This window comes from Theobroma cacao, chromosome 5, assembly GCF_053813885.1.
Source record: "Theobroma cacao isolate CCN51 chromosome 5, ASM5381388v1, whole genome shotgun sequence".
Taxonomy (NCBI): Eukaryota; Viridiplantae; Streptophyta; class Magnoliopsida; order Malvales; family Malvaceae; genus Theobroma; species Theobroma cacao.
In genome coordinates this window covers 38,652,831-38,676,526 of record NC_142643.1, presented here as the reverse complement: position 1 = coordinate 38,676,526, position 23,696 = coordinate 38,652,831, and the positions used below count along the sequence as shown (strand labels likewise).

At 33.9% G+C, this 23,696-nt stretch overlaps 2 protein-coding genes and 1 pseudogene across 4 annotated transcripts; all 3 read left to right on the top strand.

Moving 5' to 3' along the window:
• The first annotated feature begins 965 nt into the window (after positions 1-965).
• Positions 966-1,781, top strand: LOC18599358 (kunitz trypsin inhibitor 5-like). Its single transcript, XM_007029298.3, has one exon. The coding sequence runs from the start codon at positions 1,009-1,011 to the stop codon at positions 1,594-1,596; it is 588 nt and encodes a 195-aa protein (XP_007029360.3). The 5' UTR covers positions 966-1,008; the 3' UTR covers positions 1,597-1,781.
• Positions 1,782-2,277: 496 nt separating this feature from the next.
• LOC18599357 (uncharacterized) lies at positions 2,278-14,671 on the top strand. 2 transcript variants are annotated; one of them, XM_007029296.3, is made up of 7 exons: positions 2,278-2,429; positions 5,334-5,456; positions 5,566-5,609; positions 8,248-11,259; positions 11,899-12,003; positions 12,144-12,318; positions 13,803-14,671. In XM_007029296.3, exons 1-7 carry the CDS (start codon positions 2,427-2,429, stop codon positions 14,007-14,009), a joined length of 3,669 nt encoding a protein of 1,222 aa, XP_007029358.3. In that variant the 5' UTR covers positions 2,278-2,426; the 3' UTR covers positions 14,010-14,671. The 2 variants fall into 2 exon arrangements, with proteins under 2 accessions (XP_007029358.3, XP_017977263.2); XM_018121774.2 differs by lacking the exon at positions 2,278-2,429 and adding an exon at positions 2,538-2,846.
• An 819-nt stretch (positions 14,672-15,490) lies between these two features.
• On the top strand, positions 15,491-20,909 carry LOC18599356 (linoleate 13S-lipoxygenase 2-1, chloroplastic-like; annotated as a pseudogene). The gene is made up of 9 exons (XR_016026349.1): positions 15,491-15,837; positions 15,973-16,237; positions 16,366-16,603; positions 16,866-17,091; positions 17,296-17,418; positions 18,601-18,711; positions 18,914-19,220; positions 19,345-19,611; positions 20,331-20,909. The product of XR_016026349.1 is annotated as a linoleate 13S-lipoxygenase 2-1, chloroplastic-like (transcript).
• Positions 20,910-23,696: the final 2,787 nt, after the last annotated feature.

The following is a 23,696-nucleotide window of genomic DNA, read 5'->3' as shown; positions in this document are numbered from 1 at the left end:
CGACCACTCCAAAACCATTTTAACTGAATAAAAAAACTAAACTCACATTTTTTCAGTTTGAAATATTTTTGCTCGCCCCTTTTGATTATTACTATGCCCTCTTCATGTCCGCCCTTATAATCTTCCCTATTCCTGTCCAACTCCCAAATCCATAGTTTGCCTATAAGCCTTAGTCATTGATGTTGATCTTTGACAAATACTTAAATTAAGGATCATTAATAAATTAATAGCAATCAAGCCCAAAAAAAAATTAATTAAAAAAATCAAATTCATACATTAATTAAAACAAAATAAAAATGACTGCATTAGATCATATTAGCGTGCGGTGAGCACGTCAAACCTGCCTTGGGAATCTGGGTATTTGCTGGGAAACTTTAGTTATTATATTACAATCATCAATGATGTCATACTGATAGGATAAGATATTTTGACGTTTGACATTGCATAAAATATATTGACTATATATTAAAATATCCAAAATTCCAGAGATGGCGACAATTTCTATTATGATTTGTATGGCGCTACTGTCTTCACTTTCAAATAAAGAAGAGCATTTGATCTCCTAGGCAATCTTGGGTACAGCAAATTATTCAGAAGAAATGGATTTAAGATTGCGAGGGCCGTCTCATCATCCCTGACGACCAATCTAGATCCTGAACTGGATGTACTTGACTGATTCAAGCTGTATATACTTTATTGCTTTGTGCATGTGCAAGTTGCAACTGCCTCTTTTGTGTTGAAATTGGAGAAAACAAATGGTTTTCAAGTTGAGTTGAGGTCCGTCATTCCACAATTCTACAGTCAGTTCGGTTAGCTTCATCAGCTCAGCTGGTCAAACAAAGGCAGCTCTCTCTGTTCTGTCCCACAACTCCCCTTAAAGATCTGGATTACACGTCATGCACTCTTCTGAAAGTATTATCCACTAGATCCCTTCAGCTCTATAAATAAATTGTAGATTTGCATGTCCTCCACATTTTGAAAAAGAAGAAGAAGAAGAAACAATAGACAATGAAGACTGCAGTGTTCCTAGCACTTTCTCTCCTTCTCTGTGCCAATGCTGCACCTGATCCAGTGCTCGATATCTCAGGCAAAAAGCTCCGCACCGGCACTGACTATTACATTCTGCCGGTTTTCCGTGGTCGAGGAGGTGGCCTAACTCTTGCTAGCACTGGCAACGAGACCTGCCCGCTTGATGTTGTTCAAGAGCAGCTGGAGGTCTCAGACGGTCTCCCAGTAACATTTTCACCTGTTAACATCAAGAAAGGTGTTGTTCGTGTTTCCACCGATCAAAACATCAAGTTTTCCGCTGCTACAATTTGTGTCCAGTCCACGCTCTGGAAGCTCGACAGTTTCGATGATTCAACACAGCAATGGTTCGTGACGACCGGTGGGGTCGAAGGCAACCCCGGTCGTGAAACTATTGACAATTGGTTTAAGATTGAAAAGTACGAAGATGATTACAAGCTTGTTTTCTGCCCAACGGTGTGCGATTTCTGCAAAGTCATGTGTAGGGATGTGGGTGTTTTCATTGATGGTGGCGTTAGGCGTCTGGCTCTTAGCGATGTGCCCTTCAAGGTTATGTTTAAAAGGGCTTGACCCTTTGTTCTTCCCTGATATACAACCCAAATCCTTCTCAGTTTTCAATTTTAACATTGCTTACGTTTGGTATATATATCTGGTAATAAAATTCCAATAACGTAATTCTTGGGAAAAAGGTAATGGCATCACACGCTATCTGCTGTATGCTTGTAAACATGGAAGTAAATTGAAATATTTGCTCACATTTAATGCTTTTTCATTCAGTTTGCTATTATAGGTATTCATTTACCGTGTCACATCAGACATTTGTTACCAAATTCTTTGATATTAAATGATTAAATTTTTATTAAAAGAAATTCAATATAGATAACAATTACCGCTATATCGTCAAGACGTTCGGATAATATATTCGAATTTAAGTAATTTAATCATTGTGTAATACAAGAATAATTTAAAATGCGTTGATATATAATTTTATGCATATATAACTATCAATTAAATGATAACTATTGGATACTTATAATTATTATTTATTAGTGCTCAAAAATTATCAAAGCAATTATAACCAAACATAATGGTTTGTTATTTTTTAATGATTGGTGTGGAAAATAAAGTATACAAAAGGAAAAAAAGGGTGTAGTGGGGCCAGAGGGTTTCTTTATTATGTGGCATGCATGTTTCACAGATGGTCGCCCAAGCCTTAGATACCAACAAAAGAAACCTTATAATTTTTTCATTTCAACTGACCATAATATCCCTAAGTATTTTGCAAAATCACAATTAACAGCATTAATATTTAAATGAAGTCGACGAAGGAAAAAACAACAGAGAGAGAAGTTTGAGGCAACAAGGAATCAAAGCTCTGTTTCTGGTTCATCCCTATACTTATGGTTTGTCTCTTTCTCTTTCTCTGTCTTTCTATCTATATTTGAAGACTTTTTTTTTTGTTTCAAAATTTATTTATTTATTTATGTATAGATATATTTAAAGTAAGTGGAGAAAATGAGAGTGGTTGTTGAAAATCACAAGGCAAATTTAGTCTACTCTTTTCTAGCTATTCTATCTGAACCTCACACCTAAATTTGGGGAACCCCCTGTTTTTTACCCATTCCCTTCTCCTTAGATTGTGTCCTCATAGATTTTTGGGGAAATGGCAATCTCCCTTTATTTTTAGAATTTTTACAGTCTCTTTTACCACTATTATAAATTACCATTCACTTTTTTCTTTTTCGCCTTTTTTTTTCTTTCCAATTCCCAAATTCTTTCCATTTCTGAAGTTTTTGCTTCATATCATCGCATGTTTTCTGGTGAGTTTCAATATGACTTTTCTTTTCCTTTTCCGCTTAAATTTTTACTGCTCCTTCATCTCTGGAAAAATCGCCTTGTTTTTTTGGTGGGGTTTTCTCTTTGTTTGATCAAGTTCTCTTTTTTTATTTCCGTTTTGTTTCCAGAATTTTGAAATGACGAGCAATATTATGACATGTTGGAAAAGAAAAATAATTAACAATAATAATAATATGAATCAATGATATTTAATTATTAAAGGAAAATTTAAGTGTTGAATATTAATTATTAGTTGACCAAACCAAAGTATGTATTTAAATCAGTATTAATATATGTATATCTGTGTATGTAATACTATAGGTAAAACGATTTTTTACCTATAGGAATTCATTTGAGTCTCTGTACTTTTACTTATATTTCTATACTTTTACTTATATTTAAATATATAACTAGAGAAATATATATATATCTTCAATTTTTGTATTTGATATAATTATATATTAGGTTAATTTTTTTATAAGTGGGGGAGGGGGATTCGAACCTTGCTCTTTAGGTAGGGGATCATGCACAAACCAATGAGCTAAATGCTCAGGTGTAATTATGTATTAGATTTGATATAATTACAGTAGAGGTTTTTTGATCAAAATTGTATCAGAGTTTTGATTATTTTATTAAATATTGTATTGTAATTTGATATGATTATTGAATGTACACTTGATAACTTTTCAAAAAATTAAAACATTAGATATGTTTTGTATTATAGAACATGTTTATTTTTTTTATATTATATAAGTTTTTTATATTTATATATTATGGAATCGTATTTATACTAGATTTTTTTTTCTTTAATTGGCGGAAGGGGGATTCGAACCCTGCTCTTCAGGTAGGGGATCATGCACCAACCAATGAGCCAAATGCTTAGGTGCATATACTAGTTTATAATTGTACATTTAATATATTTTTAACATAATTATTTCAACCTTTTTGATATATTCAATTATATATTTATTGCATTTTCATATTAAATTCACTATTTAACTAGTTTTCATATATTTTCAATATAATAAAAGTTTAAAATATGATACCGGTATGTACTCATGGACAATAGTCACCTACTTTATGAAAACTGTCAATAAGGGAAACAAGAAACTTTTTCTTCCAATGCTTATTTTGCAAAAGAAAAAACAGTGGTTGTCTTTGTCTGTCTTTTTCCGGAAACAAAACATATTTACGTATGTCACAAAACATTGCAAAGCAACATCGGACAGTTTTGTTATATTGCCTATTTTGTTCCTGGTTGTTGTTCAAAACTCTAGTAATGGCTGGTAGCATTTTGCTTGTCTTATGTTGCAAAAGTTGGATTGTCCAGGTTGTTGTGAGAACCCCAATTTGATTTGTGGTAACCACTGTGTTGACATGTTTGAATTAGGTTGAGGTAGAGATGATGTTCAGTCTTATGCTTGTTGTTTGAATTAATTAAGTTTGGTTAATTTTTTATACAATCATTCTCTTGGTAAATATACCTTTTCTTGTACATGATTGTTTGATTTCTCTACTTAGAGAATCGTTTTAGTGTGGTGTATTGGATTTCTTTTTTGTTTCCTTGATAAATTTGACGATTTCTATATTCCACTAATTAGATAGCTGTTAGTTGTTTATTGGTTATAGCTTTTTGGAAAATGTTATGTTTGTCTTATGCAACTGATTGAATAATTAGTTAACATTGTTATATATTGCCTTTTGTTGTTTTTATATGGATTGTGTTGATTGAATTGATCTACTGCTCTGCAGTTAACATTGCAAATTTTTTTTTCCTACTCCAATCAGTTTTTTTTATTCTTCTACTTGTTAAGTGGATTACGTTTACCCTCAGCAATTAATGGGCAAATGCTGTCAAGTTCTGTTTCATGTGTGCCCAGAATCTTCCTATTCTATGCTACGAGAACTTCAAGTGACAATTGGTTTGAAAGGAATCAATTTGACTATTTGAGCAAGAACTTGGAAAATGGTTTAGCACCTTCCTTTTCTGCGTTAAGAAATATATTCTCAAGGAAGCAGTAATCAATTACCCTCTGAACCTGTTTACCGCTTTTTCCCTTCGAAAGACAGTTGATGATTGCTTATAGCTTAAACTTTGTGAAGTTAGTGGTGTATTTGATAGCAGTGGTTAGTTCATTGTATGGCTCTAAGATATCTTTTTCAACAGCTATCTTTGTTATGAATGTTTTGCTTGTGCAATTTCTTATACCCCATTCCTGAGTTTTATGATTTTTTCTAACATCTATTTTGGCTTGGAATAGATTGCTGCATCTGGCTACTTTATAGAATTTTTCTTTGACTGAAATTTGTTGGTTTTATTTCTTGTTTTCCTAATAGTTTTGATAAATAATTGTTCTCGCTGTGATTAGCGTGGAAAATTTTATTTCAAACATGGTTTTTTAATTGAGTAAATCTTCGTAAGCTTGGCATAAAGCTGCCTATTTATATGTTTATGCTATTGACATGGACAGATACAGCAAAAGATGCCTTGTGCCCTTCAACAAACCCATCAAGATAATCAGAAAGTCTCAGAGGTAGGAAAGGCTAACCGCTCCAAGAATTCTTTGCAGCTGAATGATTCTAGAAGATCAGAGGTTAGATATTTTCCCTATATTTCGCCAATATTAAGTGGTCTAGTTCATATTCTTTTACTTTGTGATTAGCTGGAGTAATTTTTTCTATCACCATCCATATATTATTCAGGATTCTGGAATTTCTTCTTTCAATTTGAGGAACATTGGTCAGAGGTAATCCAATTTTGATCATTAGCTATGTATGCTGTACTTACATGTCCTTCTGCTTCAAGTTAAAGGTGATCAACATAAATTGCTCTAGGTTGCATTTGGGAACTTGAATTTGATTACTATAGATTTGGGTGATAGAACTCATGAAATCATGACTTTCTCAATTAATTCCAAATTCATGGATTTGCTATATCTCTATTTTGGTGGTGTATTTGAAATACCTTAATAATTTAGGGAATTTGAAATTCATTTACTTAAACCCTTTCAAATATAAACTTTTTTTTTTATATATAATTGGGGGAGGGGGGATTCGAACCTTGCTCTTTAGACAGAGGGATAATGCACCAACCAATGAGCCAAATGCTCGGGTGCCTTTTCAAATATTAACTTAACTAGTTTTTAGATAGCATTTAGCTTCATCCCTCACAATGTATATAACAAGCCAAATTTAATAAATTCTCCCAAATTATTATTCCCAAACATAGAATCAAAGTTTTTGTTTGGTACTTGAGACAACACTTAAGCTGTCAATACCCATTATTTCTTTTTCTCCTCTAGTATTATTTTTCTAGATGCCTCTCATTTATTGAGATTGCTTAATAATGGTTTTCAATTATCTTTCTTTTTATATTTGCTCATTTCCTTTTATATTATCATTTTCCTTTTTAGTATGAAACTATGTGTGCTTGCATCTAGGATATCATTGTAGGAAAATTGAAGTTCAAACTTCAGATACTCTATTAATTGGAATTGATCGGAAAATGAAGTCATTGTTTAATAATAATATTTAAATCAATATAAAAGAAAATCTTTGTTTCAAATCTGTTGAAATCCATCCCTCAAGAAGAGAGATTCTGTAAAATGTACTAATTTATGTGCTGACTCAAAGTAATTCAGTTTCTAAAACATTTGCACAAATTGGAAGTACACAGGTAATAGGCATTTGATGTCTGAACATATCATAGAGAAAATACCTTACATTTTGTTGACATGGCATGCAAAACAAAGAAGCGAATGATGAACCCCCCCACGCCCCCACCCCAAAGAAAGAAAAAGAGAAAAAAAAGGGAACCAGATTTTTTTTTTTTAATGTATGATACATCTAATGAATTAATTTCCTTCTGCCAAACCACCAGCTAATGCTTTGTTGCCTTATCCAAGGTGAGAAAAACATATGTAATTCATTCAAAAAGGTCTAACAAATACTTTCTTTAAAATATTGATTATCTATTAAGATTATATAGTGTGGGTTAAGGAGTGTGAGAATTTTGTGAAGATTATATTACCCTTTTGTTTTGAATCAAATTTTATGATGCTAGTTATAAATAAAAAATTCAATTATGCTATTATGTTATTATTAAGTGCATATTTGGCCTAGCTTTTTTTCAGCTTATCTATTTCTTAAAAGCAAAAGTTAGGCCAAACATGATTTTTTGAGAAGCTATTCTTTTTTTTTTAAGAACAAAATTTTTAAAAAAAGAGCTTAAAAAAAAGCTCCAAAGAGGAGCTTTTTCTTCTCTTCTTTTAAAAATATAAGAGAATTTTTATTTTTGTTCTAAAAATATCCTCATTTATTAAAAATAATTACAATATTACCCTCTCAAAAAAAAGAAATACCTTTTATAATAATTTTAACAAAAAATATAACTTATAAAAAGAAATTTACCAAACAATTTTAGCTTAATTTTAAAAGCTATTATTTTTCATAAGAGCTTCATAATAGCTTTTAAGTTAGAAAAAAGCCAGGCCAAATAGGCTCTAAGTCATTTTTTATTACTTAGTAGAGTCCTTGTCATGTTAGAATAAATTAACCTTTAAGAAAGTAATAAATCCTAAAAGTTAATGAAAAGATTGGGTAAAAAGTAAGCCAAAAGATTTTCATTAAAATAATTGAGACAAGATATTATGGCTCAGGTGCAAATTGATCCTCAAGAAAAGCTAGCGTATATAAATGTGTTTTGGCTACTCTTGATAGCAGTAGTAAACAGAGTTAACCAGAGCATGATCTTGCATTGTGAAATTAGGAATCTTTATGAATGCAATCTATATATAGAACAATTGCTTTGGGTACATGGTTATGTTTTATGATAGAGGAAGTATGTTCGATTTGTTGATATCTATAGATAAATGTTAGTAAGGGCTTGACTCACACTTCGGATGCCATTTACGTTCAAAACATTGTGTTGTTTTATTTAGGGTATAGCTCTCCCTTGTAATCTCAAAAGCATACATAAGTTTTTTGTATTATTCCCAGCATGCCTTAATATTTAATGCTTGAATATAAGCTTCCTCTCTGTCAAGAAGATCCTCCAGTTGTCAGTGGAGTCTTAAGAAAAGCTTTTTGAGCAGCTTATGCATAGTTGGTCTGGGTTAAATGTCTAATGACTTAAATACAGGGTTGAATAACTGAGTGGAAAAGAATGAGGATTTAGAAATTTGCAGATGTGTGTTTCTGTTGTATTTTACCTTTTTGTTCTGATGAAACTACTTTCGTAATTTCTGATTGCTAACATTTATAACTGGAAGTTAGTCATCTAGTTTCCTTCTTTGTCATTTTCCAATGTGCATCAGCAATGTATGTTTCTCTTTTGATTATATTTACTTGATTGTGTAACTGGTCCATCTCTTGTTAATCTTTTAGGTGTGCCATTTTGACATTACCTACACTTGGATCTGATGGACAATGGAGAATTGTTGCAATACCTTTGCAATATTTGGATCACAATAACCTTTTCAGATCTGGAACTCACCTGAATATGAATAGCATGCATCTGGTTTCCTCTCCATTGATTAATTCAGTTAAGGTTGATGGACGGAAGACAAAGAAAGGGCCTCAACCTGAGGTTACTTATTCTGCCAAGCAATGTAGAGCCAGAAGTTTCTCTGGATCAAATATGCAGCATCAATTTCGCACCAGGACTGTTGCAAACAAAATGACTAAATTGGATGAAGTGGCCAACAATTCTTCCTGTCAGAGTTCCGTCACTTGCAATGATTCCTCTGTTTTTATGCCAAAAGGATCTACTGCTACTAATCCATCTGCTATGTTCGTCGATTGTTCTGAGGAAGACAAGTCTAAGAAGAGAAATTCACGAAAGAAGGCAAAAAAGAAGGGAAAACATAGAAAGAAACATTTGTGTGATGTTAGCTCCACAGCATCAGAAGTTTGTTCTGAGTATACGCGTGGAAGTTCAGCATCTGAAATCTGTGGTAACAATGACATGAATCAGGGTATGGTAGTATCATGTGCAACTTCACCTTCTAATGGTTTGCTAAATATAGCGGATTTTGCAGACAGCAGCAATGGTGTTATTACAAGTTTTGAATCACCAAATATATGCATATCTGACATTGATCAAGTGGATATAACAGAATCTATTGTACCTTCTCAAGTTCAGAAGTTGCCTAGTGAGTATCTTATTAATGATTCTGAAATTGGTAAAGAAGACCAGCAATTTTCCAGGTCTCGAGTAGGTCTAGAGAGGAGATATCCATCACAGGTGGGCTCTCTTGATTGTATACATCAGGAGGATTTCTCTGATTTGCATGATTCTCTAGTGTTGGATTCAGTTTCTGTTGGTTCAAGCAGTGAAGAGAGTATGAGTGCTAGTCATATTGTTAAGCCATTTGATAACAGCCATGAAAATAGTCAATCAGAGGCACCCGGTTCCAATACCAAGAAGGGATCCTTCTATCATCAAAACTCATTATGTAGCATTTCGGAAACCCATGATTATACTCAGGGACCAAAGCATGATCTGGATTTTAGCAGCTGTGATGTACAAATGATTGCATCAGGCAAGAGGGGTAAGCAGTTTAAATCAGTTCCTGGGAGTTCAAGTACTTGCAAACTTGGAAGTATAGGAAACTTGCATGGTGGAATGGGGACAGACAACAGTCATTCCGTTTGGCAAAGGGTTCAGAGGAATGGTGTAGAGAAGTGCAACACTGAGCTGAAGAAAGCAAGTCCCATTTGCTCAGGGTCTGATGTTACTGCAAAGGATGCTCCTTTACTGAAAAGAAGTTCTAATGCTGCCAATGAAACAACCTTATCTGGAACTAATGATAAAAGGAAGTTAAAAGATAAGGTTCCTAGGAAGTTGAAAAGAAAAGTTAGTCCAGCTTCAAAACAAGAAAAAAGCAGTTGTTCGAGGAAGGGGTCTCATCCCAACAAGGTAAACTTAAATGCTCATGCAAAGACTAGCAGCATGCAAAAAGATGAAATGTTAGATGTTTTAACTGCTCTGAATGACCAAAGAGTAATTAAAAATGTTTCAAGGTCTTGTACTCAGCTTGGTTTTGCGAGGGTTGAGACTATGAAATCTGAATCACTTAACAACTTACAAGTTAGTCCAGGCAGCATGGAACCATGTGAAAGTGTCTGTGATGCTGCTTCTGGTTTGAATAATCAATGTATAGAGAATCAAGACAGCTTGCTGAAAAAGTCATGTGTCCCTTTGGACCAGCCAAATTTGCATGAGGTGCGAGCTCCAGTGTACCTCCCTCATCTGATGGTGAATGGTGTTGCTCGAACAGAGAAAGAATTTTCTCTTGCAGAATATGGTAAGCAAAGCCATAGTTCGGGCTCGGTTCTGCAGAAATGGATACCTGTTGGGATAAAGGATCCTGGATTTACAACATCTGTGAGATCTGCCAGTTTGTCGACGGAACATTCTAATGGGCCAGAAGCTGAAGATTGGACTTTCAAAAATAAATTTGAAGAGAAAGTTGCTCCCTGTGCTCAGAATCTTTCTTCTTCAGTTGACGCTGGAACAATGTGTAGCATTGGTAAAGATTCAGGACATGCAATTAGTTCTCCTGAAAATGATAACCATATTAAAAATTTGAGGAATCTGAATGCTTGCATAAATGAAAATGAAAGCAAGCATAATGGGGCCAATTTCTTAATAGATGAAACTAAAGAACAAAATTTATCAGCACTTGCAACTGATTTGAACAAGATATCTAAGGCATTGAATGATGCCTATAGGGCACAAATGGCATCTGAAGCTGTTCAGATGGCCATCGGGGGTCCCATTGCCGAGTTTGAAAGGCTTCTTCACTTTTCTTCTCCAGTTATTTGTCATTCATACAGTTCAGTAGCTTGTCAAACTTGCTTGCAGGACCAGGTTCCTAGTGGTCTATTGTGTAGACATGAGACACCAAACGTCCCATTGGGATGCCTGTGGCAGTGGTATGAGAAACATGGCAGCTATGGATTAGAAATAAGGGCTGAAGATTATGAAAATCCAAAGAGATTGGGTGTTGATCGGTTTGAATTTCGTGCCTACTTTGTGCCTTTCTTGTCAGCAGTTCAACTCTTTAGGAACAGTAAAAGTCATTCCACCCCGAACAACACCACAATTGCTTCTCCTGGAGTTTCTGAGGGTTATGATACTGGTTCCACTTCAAGAGACTTTACCAATGTCAGTCACCTTCCAATATTGTCAGTGCTTGTACCCCAGCCACGCACTTCAGAACCAAGTAGTCATTTGCCAGTAAATGATGTGGTTAGATCAGAACCATCTCTAGTTTCTTCTAATAATGGGTTGTCAGCCAAATCAGTTGACATGGCATGGTCAGATTGTCTAGAACCAGTTTTTGAGTACTTTGAATCTGAACAGCCTCAGCAAAGACGGGCATTATATGAAAAGTAAGTGTTAATTTTATTTCTCGTCAGTATTTTCCCTTTGTAATTACAATACTTTTGACATCTGATATGATTTTCATGGAACTTATCATTTTATTATTAAATGTTAAGTTTCCTTAGTAAGTAGAACCAACTCTTGTGGTTTCTAATCAACCCTTTTCCCTATTCTCCACTTTCACCTGCTAAACAAAAGTGTAACAGTTTTCTCTTTTGATTACATGGATACAAATCTTGATGCTAAATACTATCTTTCCATTCTTGACCTCTAACATAATTGAAGACTGGAATCATGATCCGGCTGCTCTTGCTTCTGAGTTAATGATAGGCTGAATGTAGTAGCAAAGTATTTTTAGCTTGTAAGTCTTAGTTGTGCTTTGTTTTATGCTGTTCTTATGCTTCTTCTGGCTGTTGGTGCATATTGATGATAACTCTAATTTGCTGTTCTTGTTTTAATTAAATGTAAACAAGCAATTAATAATGGGACAGAAGGTGAAGCTTCGGATTGACATGTTATTTAATTAGTCACTATAATTTTGATTTAACCCTTTTCGGTTTGTGGGCAGATTTGGGTGAATCTAGTGTGCTAATAAAAATAACAATTTTTTTTCCCAAATACCTTGATTATGATTCTGTTTGTTCCAGGATACAAGAACTGGTTAGAGATGATGTTTCTTCTCGGTGCAAAATGTATGGGGATCCAGTTCATCTGAACTCCATAAATATACATGATCTGCATCCTCGATCTTGGTTAGTGATAGAAAATTATTCACATAGCATAAAGTGAATGATGTTGTGGTTTTATTTTAGACAACTTAATGCAAGATGAAATTCTTTAGTATCTAGTTATACCAAGAGGATTTTTAATGTTGGTTGCTTCTATATTTCAGGTATTCTGTTGCATGGTATCCTATTTATAGAATTCCAGATGGAAATTTTCGTGCAGCATTTTTGACTTACCATTCACTTGGCCATTTGGTTCGTAGAAGTTCCAAGTTTGATTACCCTAGTTTGGATGCATGTATAGTATCTCCTGTTGTGGGTCTTCAGAGTTACAATGCCCAGGTATTCATAATTAATTACTCAATTGCTATCCTTTTGAAGCCCAGCTTTGATAATTTAAGTGGCTTTGTGGTAGTGCCTATTTCTTAACAGTCTTTAAGATGTTCCCTGGTGCCCAATTTATTTTGTTTGGACAAACCTCCCTTATTGAACTTCATGTTTTTCAAAGAGCTATATTTCCTTTACCAATAGCTGCACACAAGCATGCACCAATTATTATGACTGGGATAGGTTCTTCTTGAACTGTAATCGTGCAGGGTTGTGTGAGATAGAAGCAGTCATCTGTGCTGCTGTTCTAAATTACAAAGGCTGCCTTATTAACCGTCGAAATTCTACTTTAATGTCATAAAGGTGTTTTGGCCCTCTAATTCAGTGGACTTGTTTGAATTTTACATAACACATGAAAATCTCAACCTAGAAGGGGCCTAAGAGAAATGCTAGAGTTAGCTATGTACTTTGTTTGAAAATAAATGATAGCTTTTCTTAATAGGTTGGCTAGTATTTCAATAAAGGTAATTTGGAATTATGAATTATATTTTTTTAAGTGGGCAGTATTTTGGGACATCCTAAAATAATAAGATGAACATTCCAATTGAATTGGGGGAGTGTTGTATATATGTTTCCGCTAATATGTTAGGGGTGATTTTGTCTAAAGATCATCCTCTCTAACGGTGATGCTGTTTAACTCGATGACTGAGGATCACAAATGTAGGATTACAGAGGCAAATACCAAATTGGGTGATCCTATTTTATCATGTCACCAAGAGCTCTATCAGCTGTACCCTCTCATCAGCATCTCAAATGACTAGAGGATGCCTTCAGTCATTTGCACCAAATGTTGAACCAAATCTGTTATCAGAAACTTTCCAATCTGACATACATTCATATTTAATAGTGAAAGTAAGCTTTGACAGATATTGATTTGGTATGTTTTTGTTAGTTCCTATTATTAACAGATGCACTTACTGGTATAGGTTCAGTATTTTTGAATAATAACATTAAAGTATATATGCTTGAGCCATTAGATAATCTGAGGACTGGAATTTATTGGTGAAAGACTGGTACTTTGCTGCATAGCTTAGAATGGGAGAACGCATCTATTGTCTTTTAATGGAAAATATGCATCCAGTGTCTCTCGGATCAAAATACATGGACTAGTTTTACCCCTATTTCTTAGTTATGGAATTGTGCTGTTGGCTTTTCTAGTTATCTCTAATTAAACTATTTCAGAACTTAGTTTTCAAAAGCAAACATTCCATTCTTAAGATAACAATCATGAAATTATTGACTTGGTGTTCACTTAAACTGCTGAGTATCAAATAAGAATGCCCATGAGTCAGTCGAATGTGCAAACATATCTTCTTCTCATTATCATCACTGCCTCTTCCATTAGTTATTATATTTTGTTGGGCTGCCATTGAATATGTACTGCATCTATTTTTAAAGGTGGTTGACTCTTTAATCATTAATGCTCATCACTTGAACAGGGTGAATGCTGGTTCCAGCCGAGGCACTCTACCGTGAATGATTTCTCAGAAATCCATGGCTTAAGCCCTTCTGGAATACTGAAGGAGCGATTAAGGACTCTCAAGGAGACTGCATCTCTTATGGCAAGGGCTGTTGTGAACAAGGGAGATCAGACTTCAGTTAACAGACACCCTGATTACGAGTTCTTTCTCTCTAGGCAAAGATAGTTATCTCTGTGCAGCTCACCCGGTAACCTCTTCAGCTTGTAAAATAGTTCAGCTATGTTCAGGTAGAAGCTAACCTATAATAGGGAGTTCAGTTCATAGTGTTCTATGGCCAATGGATGTTCTATATCTGTACAGTTTGTTTGAGTTCCTTTGCATTGATTTTAAAGGAATGTTAGTCTTAAAAAACTTCATATAGGATGCATAGCTTTAGCAGCCCCCTAAATGATGTGTATATGTTTGTTTCATGAAAGTTGAAAGTTCCCCAGTTTATAGTCTTCAAACCATGTATGGAAGCCCACATACAAGCAGATTTACATGACATCAATAAAAAACCTGCCCAAAGTGCTTGTTGGTTTGGATATATGTGGACAATCCTGAGAATAGTAAGATGGCAGATGTGCCTTTCAAAACCCCATTTTAGCCCAATGGAATTCTTCAAGCCGGATCGCCAACAGGCCTATTTACATGACAACTTTCCAGGCCTGCTGCTGACAAGACCCTGGGAACAAAGCAAAAAAGAAATTGTTTCTAACATGAATGGCTTGAGAAGAGAGAAGACTATGCTTAGGAATGTTATATAGATTGTAGCAGCCTATTGGCATTGTAATAACCAGATTTGGAGATTGGAGACCAATAATATTTATAATCTGCATTAAGCTTGAGTCAATGAGACTAATTATTATCTAACTCTCTAAGCTTAAGCAATTTCCTCCAAGACCAATAGCTATTCCTTCTAATTTCACTCTGCCAGAGATTCTTACCTTTTTAAATATAGTTTAGACACTTCATCTATCTCAATCTCAACCGAACCCAACCGAACCTAAATTGAGCATAAAAAGCAAAGCTAGAGCCCTAGCAGGGGGCCTGGCCGCCCTAACTACTTAAAGTTCTATTAACCATTAATTTTCATTTTTTACAATTAAAAGAAAACGAGAAATGTTACTCCCCTCTATGATAAATGTAATAAGTTATTAGCAAGCTTAATTCTAGACTCAGATTTCTGATTTTCATTCATTTTAAATTAATGTAATCAGGTAATAACTAATTAAATTATAAATTTTACCATATAATTAAAGCATGTTGGTACTTATTATTATGTCAAACAATTTCTTTCTATATGGATAAAGAAAATACAATGAAGGAATGTTCAATTACTATATATTTTGTGCAGACAAATCACTCGTAGGTATAATTTTTCCCCTTTTCTTTTCCTTTATTTGATTTCCTACTAGCTTTTCATTTTTAAAGGTTGTGTAATTTCTATTCTTTATTTTTAAAAAAATTATTAATTTTATTCAAATTACCCTTGATGTATGAAATACTAATTCCAAAATTCTTAAATTAGAAATAATTAAAAGGTTTCTTAATATCGAATTGGTACAATTGTAAATGGCCCTAAGCTACATCTAGATTTCCTAATTTTGCAGATGGACCTCTCTAAAGGGATAAATTAAAGGCTTTACTGTTAAATAAGTGTAATTTTAATATCTTTACTTCACATTAATGCCATGCCATTATCTATATACGAAAACCACTCACATATTAAGCAGCTTGGCTCTTTGCTTGTAGCTATGTGTAGTGGATAAAAACTATGTCGCATTAATTTTGCAGATAATATAAATCTACTACGTACCAACACATCTTTCTCCAATAACAACCTGGATTATTCTCTCTACAGACAAAAAACCAAAAAAAAAAATGATGATGCTAAGGGATAAAGCTGTAGTCACTGTGGAACAAATAATTGGCTGTAAAGGGCTATGGGATTTCCTACACTCGCCTGCTAAATTGATTCTTTTGGAGCTTGTTAGTGCTGAGCTTGACCCAAGTAAAGAGAAAGTAGAAGGTTTCTTTGCTTTTATATTCTCCTTGTCTTGAACTATTTTAATATAGCAAATATCTATCAGTGTTGTAATTTTCATGTAAATATCAATCTAGTTATTTGTAATTCAATATTTTGTAGAGACCGGATTAGAGAAGGACACGATTAAAGCTTATGCACATGGGGTAAAAGAAGGTGGTAATGTCAAGTATGAGGCTGAATTTAAAGGTGGGAAGATTCTGGGGAGGTTGGTGCGGCTCTTGTTGAGAATGAGCACCACAAAGAAATATTTTTGGAGGAAATACTCCTTGTTGGTTTCACAACGGGTCCGGTTACTGTCGAGTGTAATTCTTGGGTTCACTCAAAGTACGACAATCCTGGGAAAAGAGTCTTCTTCACTAGCAAGGTCAGAATTCAAAACTTACTAGCTAGCTAAAATCATTCACCCATGCTTTTCTTAAAGAAAAATAGAGATAAAATTCCGAAAAAAGCAGAGAAATTACTGATTTGTTACGAAGTATTTGTTTGGAGCAGTCATACTTGCCATCACAAACTCCAAGCGGATTGAGGGCACTGAGAAAGGAAGAGCTGAAGGTTTTGAGAGGCAATGGTAAAGGAGAGCGTAAGTGGTTTGAAAGGGTATATGATTATGATGTTTGCAACGATATTGGTGACCCTGACTGTGATCCAAGTAAAACAAGACCAGTGCTGGGCGGCAAAGGCCTCCCTTACCTTCGACGTTGCAGAACGGGATGTCCCCCGTGCCCTAGAGGTACGTATAAACTATTTCTTGCCTTCCATCTTTATTCAAACGTCGAGAACTAAATTTTCATATAAATCATTAAATATTTTGCATGTTTATATAGTGTGAGGGGATAATATATGTATACATATATGGATCATTATCTCAATAGAATATTCTGATAGAAGAAAATGTAGTTCTACCATGGAGCCATACGAAGGTTGTGTCATGTGTCTGTTGACCACTCTAAATCTCTGATTTCGTAACCATGGCTATACACGATTGCATGCAGATCATGAATCCGAGGCAAAGAGCAATAACGTGTACGTGCCGAGGGATGAATGCTTCTCGGAGGTTAAGCAGCAAAAACTGAGAGAAAAGACGGCTTCGTCTTTGCTTCACCCCTTGATCCCATCACTGCGGCGTAGGATTATCGGATTCCCAAACTTCGCAGCTATAGACCAGCTGTTCGATGAGGGGATGGAATCGCCTCCCCAAGGTTATACTAGTGTTGAACAGTTCTGATCAGGAAACTCCATGGAATATTTATCACTGTGTGGCGCTTTATTGGCTATCATTTCGGATACAACTTGTGTCTCTGGCCCTTTAAGACTCCTCGACCAATGCAAACTCAGCTCTCTTCTCTTCCTCTCTCGAATCCAATGGACCTGTATATGTACACAAATATATATACAAATTGTTACAAAATTTTACCGCCTTAGCTTGGGACATGATCATGATATGTTGTTTTCATGTGTAGGGGATACATTCTTTTGGTTGAGGGACGAGAGTTTGTTCGGCAAACCCTTGCTGGAATCAACCCATATGGTATTAAACTAGTTACGGTATGAAACTGGAAATTAAAGCATTAATGCATATGAAAAAAATATGGTTAAAGGTGTGAAAAATACTAATTAATTAAAGACCCACGTGTCTTATTTATACCAAAATGATGATGGGGATGCTTGACATTAGATTAAAGAATTTTGATAACATGCTAAAAAATAACTTAATTTGAAAACTTAAACTACTTATGATATTATTCAAGCATTTAAGAATATGTTTTTTATTTTTTTTTCTTTTAGAATAGCAGCCGATTTCGAACTTCAGTTTTCTAATTACCAATAAATCCCATAAAAAAGTAAACAAAACATACAAATAGTGAAACTTAAATGTAGGAGAACTGTTAAAGATTTCAAAAACTTTTTCTTTATTAGAATGGTAAGATTTCATTCACAAAAATTAATTAATAGGCAAAATACATTAATCTTTTTGATTTTTTATCATAATTACATATGGGTGCATTCATTTTTAAAATGAACATTTCGCTTCAAAAGATTATTCTCACTGGACATATAAGTCTTGTCGTTAGTCAATTATTAATATTTGTATTAGTTTGATTATGTGATAATATTTTAAGATAATTTTGTCCTTTATTAATTTTAAAAATTATCATTATATAGATTATAATTATTTTAAAAATTTATTTACTCCTTTTCAAAAATAAAAAAATCTTTCCATTAGTCATCCTCAGTGCTTCCTAAGAGAGCATTGATCTGGTGCTCCTCAAGGGGGTCGAAGGAGATTTGGCTGAATCTGATTGAGGGGTGGTTGATCAATGTAAGGGAGCGCCACCGACCGATTTGAGAGAAAAGAAAAGAGTAAGAAAAAGAAGAAGGGTATTTTAGATATTTCATATTTAAATATTAATGTTGTTTACATGTTTGGGGTAGAGTGTTCATTTTGCAAATTAATAGATCCATGTGTAATTAGAGTTAAAAGTTGAGGTGTCAATGTATTTTAACCCTAATTTAATCTTTAATAGTACATATGCAAATTTGATTAAGTAATCTTTAATTTAAGACAAGAACTCCTTTATACAATACATATGTACTTCTTGACAGTTTTTTTTGTATGATTAAACTGTATGTTTTGTGGCTATCATTAATCTGTTCATCTGTAGGGCATGCTAAGAAAAAGAGAAACAAAGGTCTTGAGTTTAAAGATTTTTTTACAAAATCCAACAGGAATGGCCACTTCAGAGCAAACTTGATCCTGATAGCTACGGTCCTCCGGAATCTACAATCACCAAAGAAATGATCGAGTGTGAAATCAAAGGTTACATGACACTTGATGAGGTATACCATAAGAGATTCATTAGAAAGTTTAAATAAAGAAAAAGCTCCATTAAGTTTATTTTATACACCTACAGTGGAGGCTTAAATTTTACAAAAAAATTAGAGAATGGTCACATTTTTATTAAATTTAAAAATTTTATTATCAATATATAAAATAATAATCTTTAGACGTTTCATTAATGTATTAGATTAATTTATGCAGGCAATAAAACACAAAAAAAGTTGTTCATCCTAAATTACCATGACCTGTTACCACCATTCGTTAAGAAAGTGAGAGAGCTTAAAGGCACAACACTATATGGATCACGAACACTATATTTGTTAAACCCAAATGAGACTTTGAGGCCTTTGGCCATAGAGCGGAGTCGGCCAACCTTGGATGGGAAACCGCAGTTCTGGAAAAAAGCATACAAACCTTGTGGGCATTCCACAGGTGCCTGGCTATGGAGGCTTGCCAAAACTCATGTGCTGGCTCATGATTCCCTCTATCACTAGCTTGTTACTCATTGGTATGTACCATTTCTTCATCTTTAACCAAAGTTTTCATTGCTTTCATCCCAACCTCTTAAAATGTTTTTGGCACCTACACATTTCTCTTTCAGTGTCAACTTATAATTTCCATTCCACGTGCAGGCTGAGAACTCATGGTGCCACTGAACCTTACATAATTGCAACAAATCAGCAGCTCAGTGTGTTGCATCCGATCTATAAATTGCTTCATCCTCATTTTCGTTTCACAATGAAGATCAATGCACTTGCTCGAGCACACCTAATCAATGCTGATGGGACCATCGAGAGCTCATTCTCGCTTGCCAATTATTCCATGGAGTTCAGTTCTGTTGCCTATGACATTGAGTGGCGATTCGATCATCAGGCGTTCCCCGCAGATTTAATTAGCCGGTAGTTTGTTCACTCAGACTCTATTTGATTGTTACTTTTGTAGCTTATATAATTACATCTTACTTCTAAAAGCAAAAAGTTAAAAAAAAAAAAACCAAAACAGTTAATGGTATAATGTTTCCATCTATATAAGGACTTAATTGGGTAAAAAAAAAATTGTTTGATAGCTTAATTGATTGCAATATAAGAATATGAGTTAAAAGTGATAGATTTATGTAAATTATAAAATATTTTTATATATTAAAATCATTTTAATTTTTATAAATAAAAAAGAAATAGTTAAAATCACATAACAAACTAATTGCCTTAGGATCAGTTTTATTGTTACTTTGCTTACTATTTTGAATTTTATATTTTATTTTTTAAAATTTTTTAGAAAGTAAAGTAGATGATTAAAAATAAAATTATAATAAATTAAAAATAATTAAATAATTAAATAATTATATAAAATGTAACTCCAATTATAATATAATTGGTCTATAGGAAAGCAGAACATACATTTCGTTATCTAAAAGAAAAATAGAAGTAGAATCATACATCTCGTTGTCTAAAAGAACAATTATATATTTTATTAATAATTTTGCAAAAATATTACTTTATTTTATATGAAACTTTTTTTTTCTTTCAAAAATAAAGGGCAAAAAAAAACATTTACTATCAGAAAGAGGTTTAATTAGTTTCTATCATTCACTAACTCTACTTGCCATTTTCTACCATAGGGGGATGGCCATGGAAGATCCAACAGCTCCTCATGGCCTAAGGTTAAAATCAAGGATTACCCTTTCGCTAATGACGGGCTTCTTCCCTGGGACATCCTTAAAGAATTGGTCGCTGACTATGTCAACCACTACTACCCAAATGCAAGTCTCGTGGAGTCATGAAGAACTTCAAGCATGGTGGACAGAAATTCGTGAAGTCGGCCATGGCGACAAGAAAGATGAATCATGGTGGCCTGTCCTCAGAACCCCGAAAGACTTAATCCAAATTGTTACGACCATCGCTTGGGTTTCCTCAGGTCATCATACAGCTGTGAACTTTGGACAATATGAATATGCTGGTTATTTTCCCAACAGGCCGACAATTGCCCGGAGAAACATGCCTAACGAAGACCCGTCTGAAAAAGATTGGAAATCCTTCATTGAAAAGCCTGAAACGATACTCCTATGTTAAACACATACCTGTACCTTAAATCATTGCATAAGTGGCTCAGCAACAGCAGGAAGCTCGGGTTGAAGAAGGAATCAGCCGCAAGAAAGAAAGAAGTTTAGCAGCAGAAACGTACCGTTTAATAAGGAAGACTTGAGCAACAGAAGAAAGCCACAAAGAACTCCACAAACGCACCGTTTCAATAAAAGGAGCAGGGACTTCTAGTTATTTGCCAATACACATCATTTTGACTAACACCCCTTTTGAAAATTAGTTAAATGTTAATGATTAGTTAGTTAGTTTAGCAGCTTTTCTCTTTTTTGTTTAACAGCCAAAACTCTCTGTATATAAATTCTTGTATTCTTTGCTTTTTCCTTGAATGAGAATCCCCAAAATTCTCCCATATAACTGTCCTATCTTCTTCATTTTCTAACATGGTATCAGAGCATATTATAATACTTGCAAATCTTGTCCTTCGGATGATGCATGGAGTATGCTGATTGGTGCTAAGGACCATTAGTATTCTGTGTTTTGCATTTATTTAGTAAGTCTTTTCTTCATGCACTAAGTCTTCTTAGTTAGCTTTTATTCAATCTAAGCATCTTTACCTGCAAACTTGTAATCATGTCTAAGTTTGGAGAAATTGGGTCACAAACCTCATCACAGAGTCAAACTGCTCAAAATCAAACTCAGGTTTCACCAATGAAGGACTCTCAATCACCCTATTACCTTCACCACACAGACCACCCTAGCTCAGTGATAATGAATCCTAAACTTACCACCAACAATTATGTGACATGAAGTAGATCATTTTTACTAACACTCTCAATTAGGAACAAGGTTGGCTTTATCAATAAGACAATCATCAAGCTTGCAATTACAAATCCTCTGTTTCTTTTGTGGACTAGAACCAACAACCTAATTGTTGCTTGGCTATTAGACTCAACGTCACCACCCATAGCCTCCACAGTATTTTACATGGATTCTACAAATGTAATTAACTAACATCAACTTAATATCAAATTAAATTTTTTTCAAAATTTTTCTATACTATCCTACTGTCACAATTAAGGAAAGATTCCTGATCACAATCGGTAATCAAATTGGCTAGCTGCCTACCCCATCTGGTTCCAATGCTACCCAACAAAAGAATTGCTTCCTTGTTGAGCTACAAGGCAATTTGGTTCAGCAATCTTTTTTCTCTTTCTCTCTCTCAACAAAAAGAAAATCTTCATACCAAATTCTTCATTGTTTCTCTCTCTTAAGGTTTCAGTAGCACTCTCTCTTAAGAATTCAATAAGATTTTAATTTCAATGCCTGTCTTCTTGTGGAAGAACAAGAAAAGAAGGCGAAAGAGGTTTTTGAAAAAAAGTAAAATATTTTAATTTTTAATTTTAATAGAGGAAGAAAGGGAAAAGAAGATGGAGTTAGAAAAAGATTAAAAAAAAAGTTGTGAGGTAGTTGCACAAAAAAAGAGATTTTTTTGTTTTTTATTTAATTAATTATTAACAATTTTTTAATATTTAAAAAATTTTAGTTTTACCTTATTAATGAGTTGACAGCATTTGATGAGCTAATAATATATAATTTTTATACACTATCAGTGCACCAAATATAAATCTTTATCTAAAATTTTTGCTAAAATCTAGTTTAAAAAGCAGATAAGGCTAAAATCATTGCAATTGTACATCTCCTTTCGCTACAAATTTCTAATTTTTAATCTATTTATAATGTTTTGAATTACCTTTTCCCTACTTTAACTTGTAGAAGGGATATTGTTTGAAGTTCATTTTTTTTATTTTGGGAAAAAAAAAAGAATATGAACTCAATGCACTCTTCATGCTAGATTATAACTTATCATCTCATTACATCTAATACTTATTAATTAAAATTTAAAAATTTTGATTGGATGAGGAATGGTAATTTCATGACAATGTATAAAACAATAAAATGGTTGGCATCAAAACTCAAATTTAAAAGAATGTTAGGTCTTCAAACTTCGTATAAGTGCATAGCAATCCAACAATTATGCATATATAAGTTTGTTTAAAGAAAGTTGGAAGCTTTGCCGCTTATACTCTTCAAAGCATGCATGGAAGACCCTAACATGTAGCTATTCTAGAGAGTTGGTTAGATTGAGGTGAAAAAATATGGTGAGAAGCATGAGAAGCAAATAAAAGTATTCATAGATCTGGTTAGATTTATTAAGTTTTTCCTTTTAAAAATCCAGCTTAGTTCACTTGTTTAGCAACTATGGTATTATTAAAATAATAAAATATTATTTTTATATTTTAAATATATATTTAAAATTAACATTAATTAAAACATATGATTTGTTGATATAATAATTTAATCGAAACAGGCCGAGTTAAGTTCGAACCTAAAATTTCAGGTTTAAGTTCACCTGATGCGAGCTTGGCCCATAGGCCTAGAGGGGAGTACACCTCTAGAGTCAAGGGAACGAGGAAATACATCTGTCGCGCGTTGAACATTAATCGAACTTCGAAGTGAACACACGTGCCGTGACGCAACTCCATTTTGGTTAAGAGGGAAAGAAAAGCGAATGGAATATGGATAAATTTGAGAAGCAAGACAAGTCTTTTTCCCTCCAATTCCATCTATACCAAGACGGCAAAGTGCATGTCACTTTCCCTTCTCGGCGAAGTGTCATGATCCTCGTTTACTTTCTAGAAGCTCAACGGACTAAAATCCAGACTCAAGGCCAAACGTTCATACGTACACGAACCGGTGATAAAGATATAAGCAACCATTATTCTATCACCAAGATTTTCTTTTATTTTTTTTAATTTAATACAATGGATTGAAATTCATAAATATAGAATTATCAAATGTTATCACCTCTCTAATAAATAAATTTAAAAATCATGAATTTTTAAAAATAAATACTTATAATTTCAAGGACTACCTTTAAACTCTTA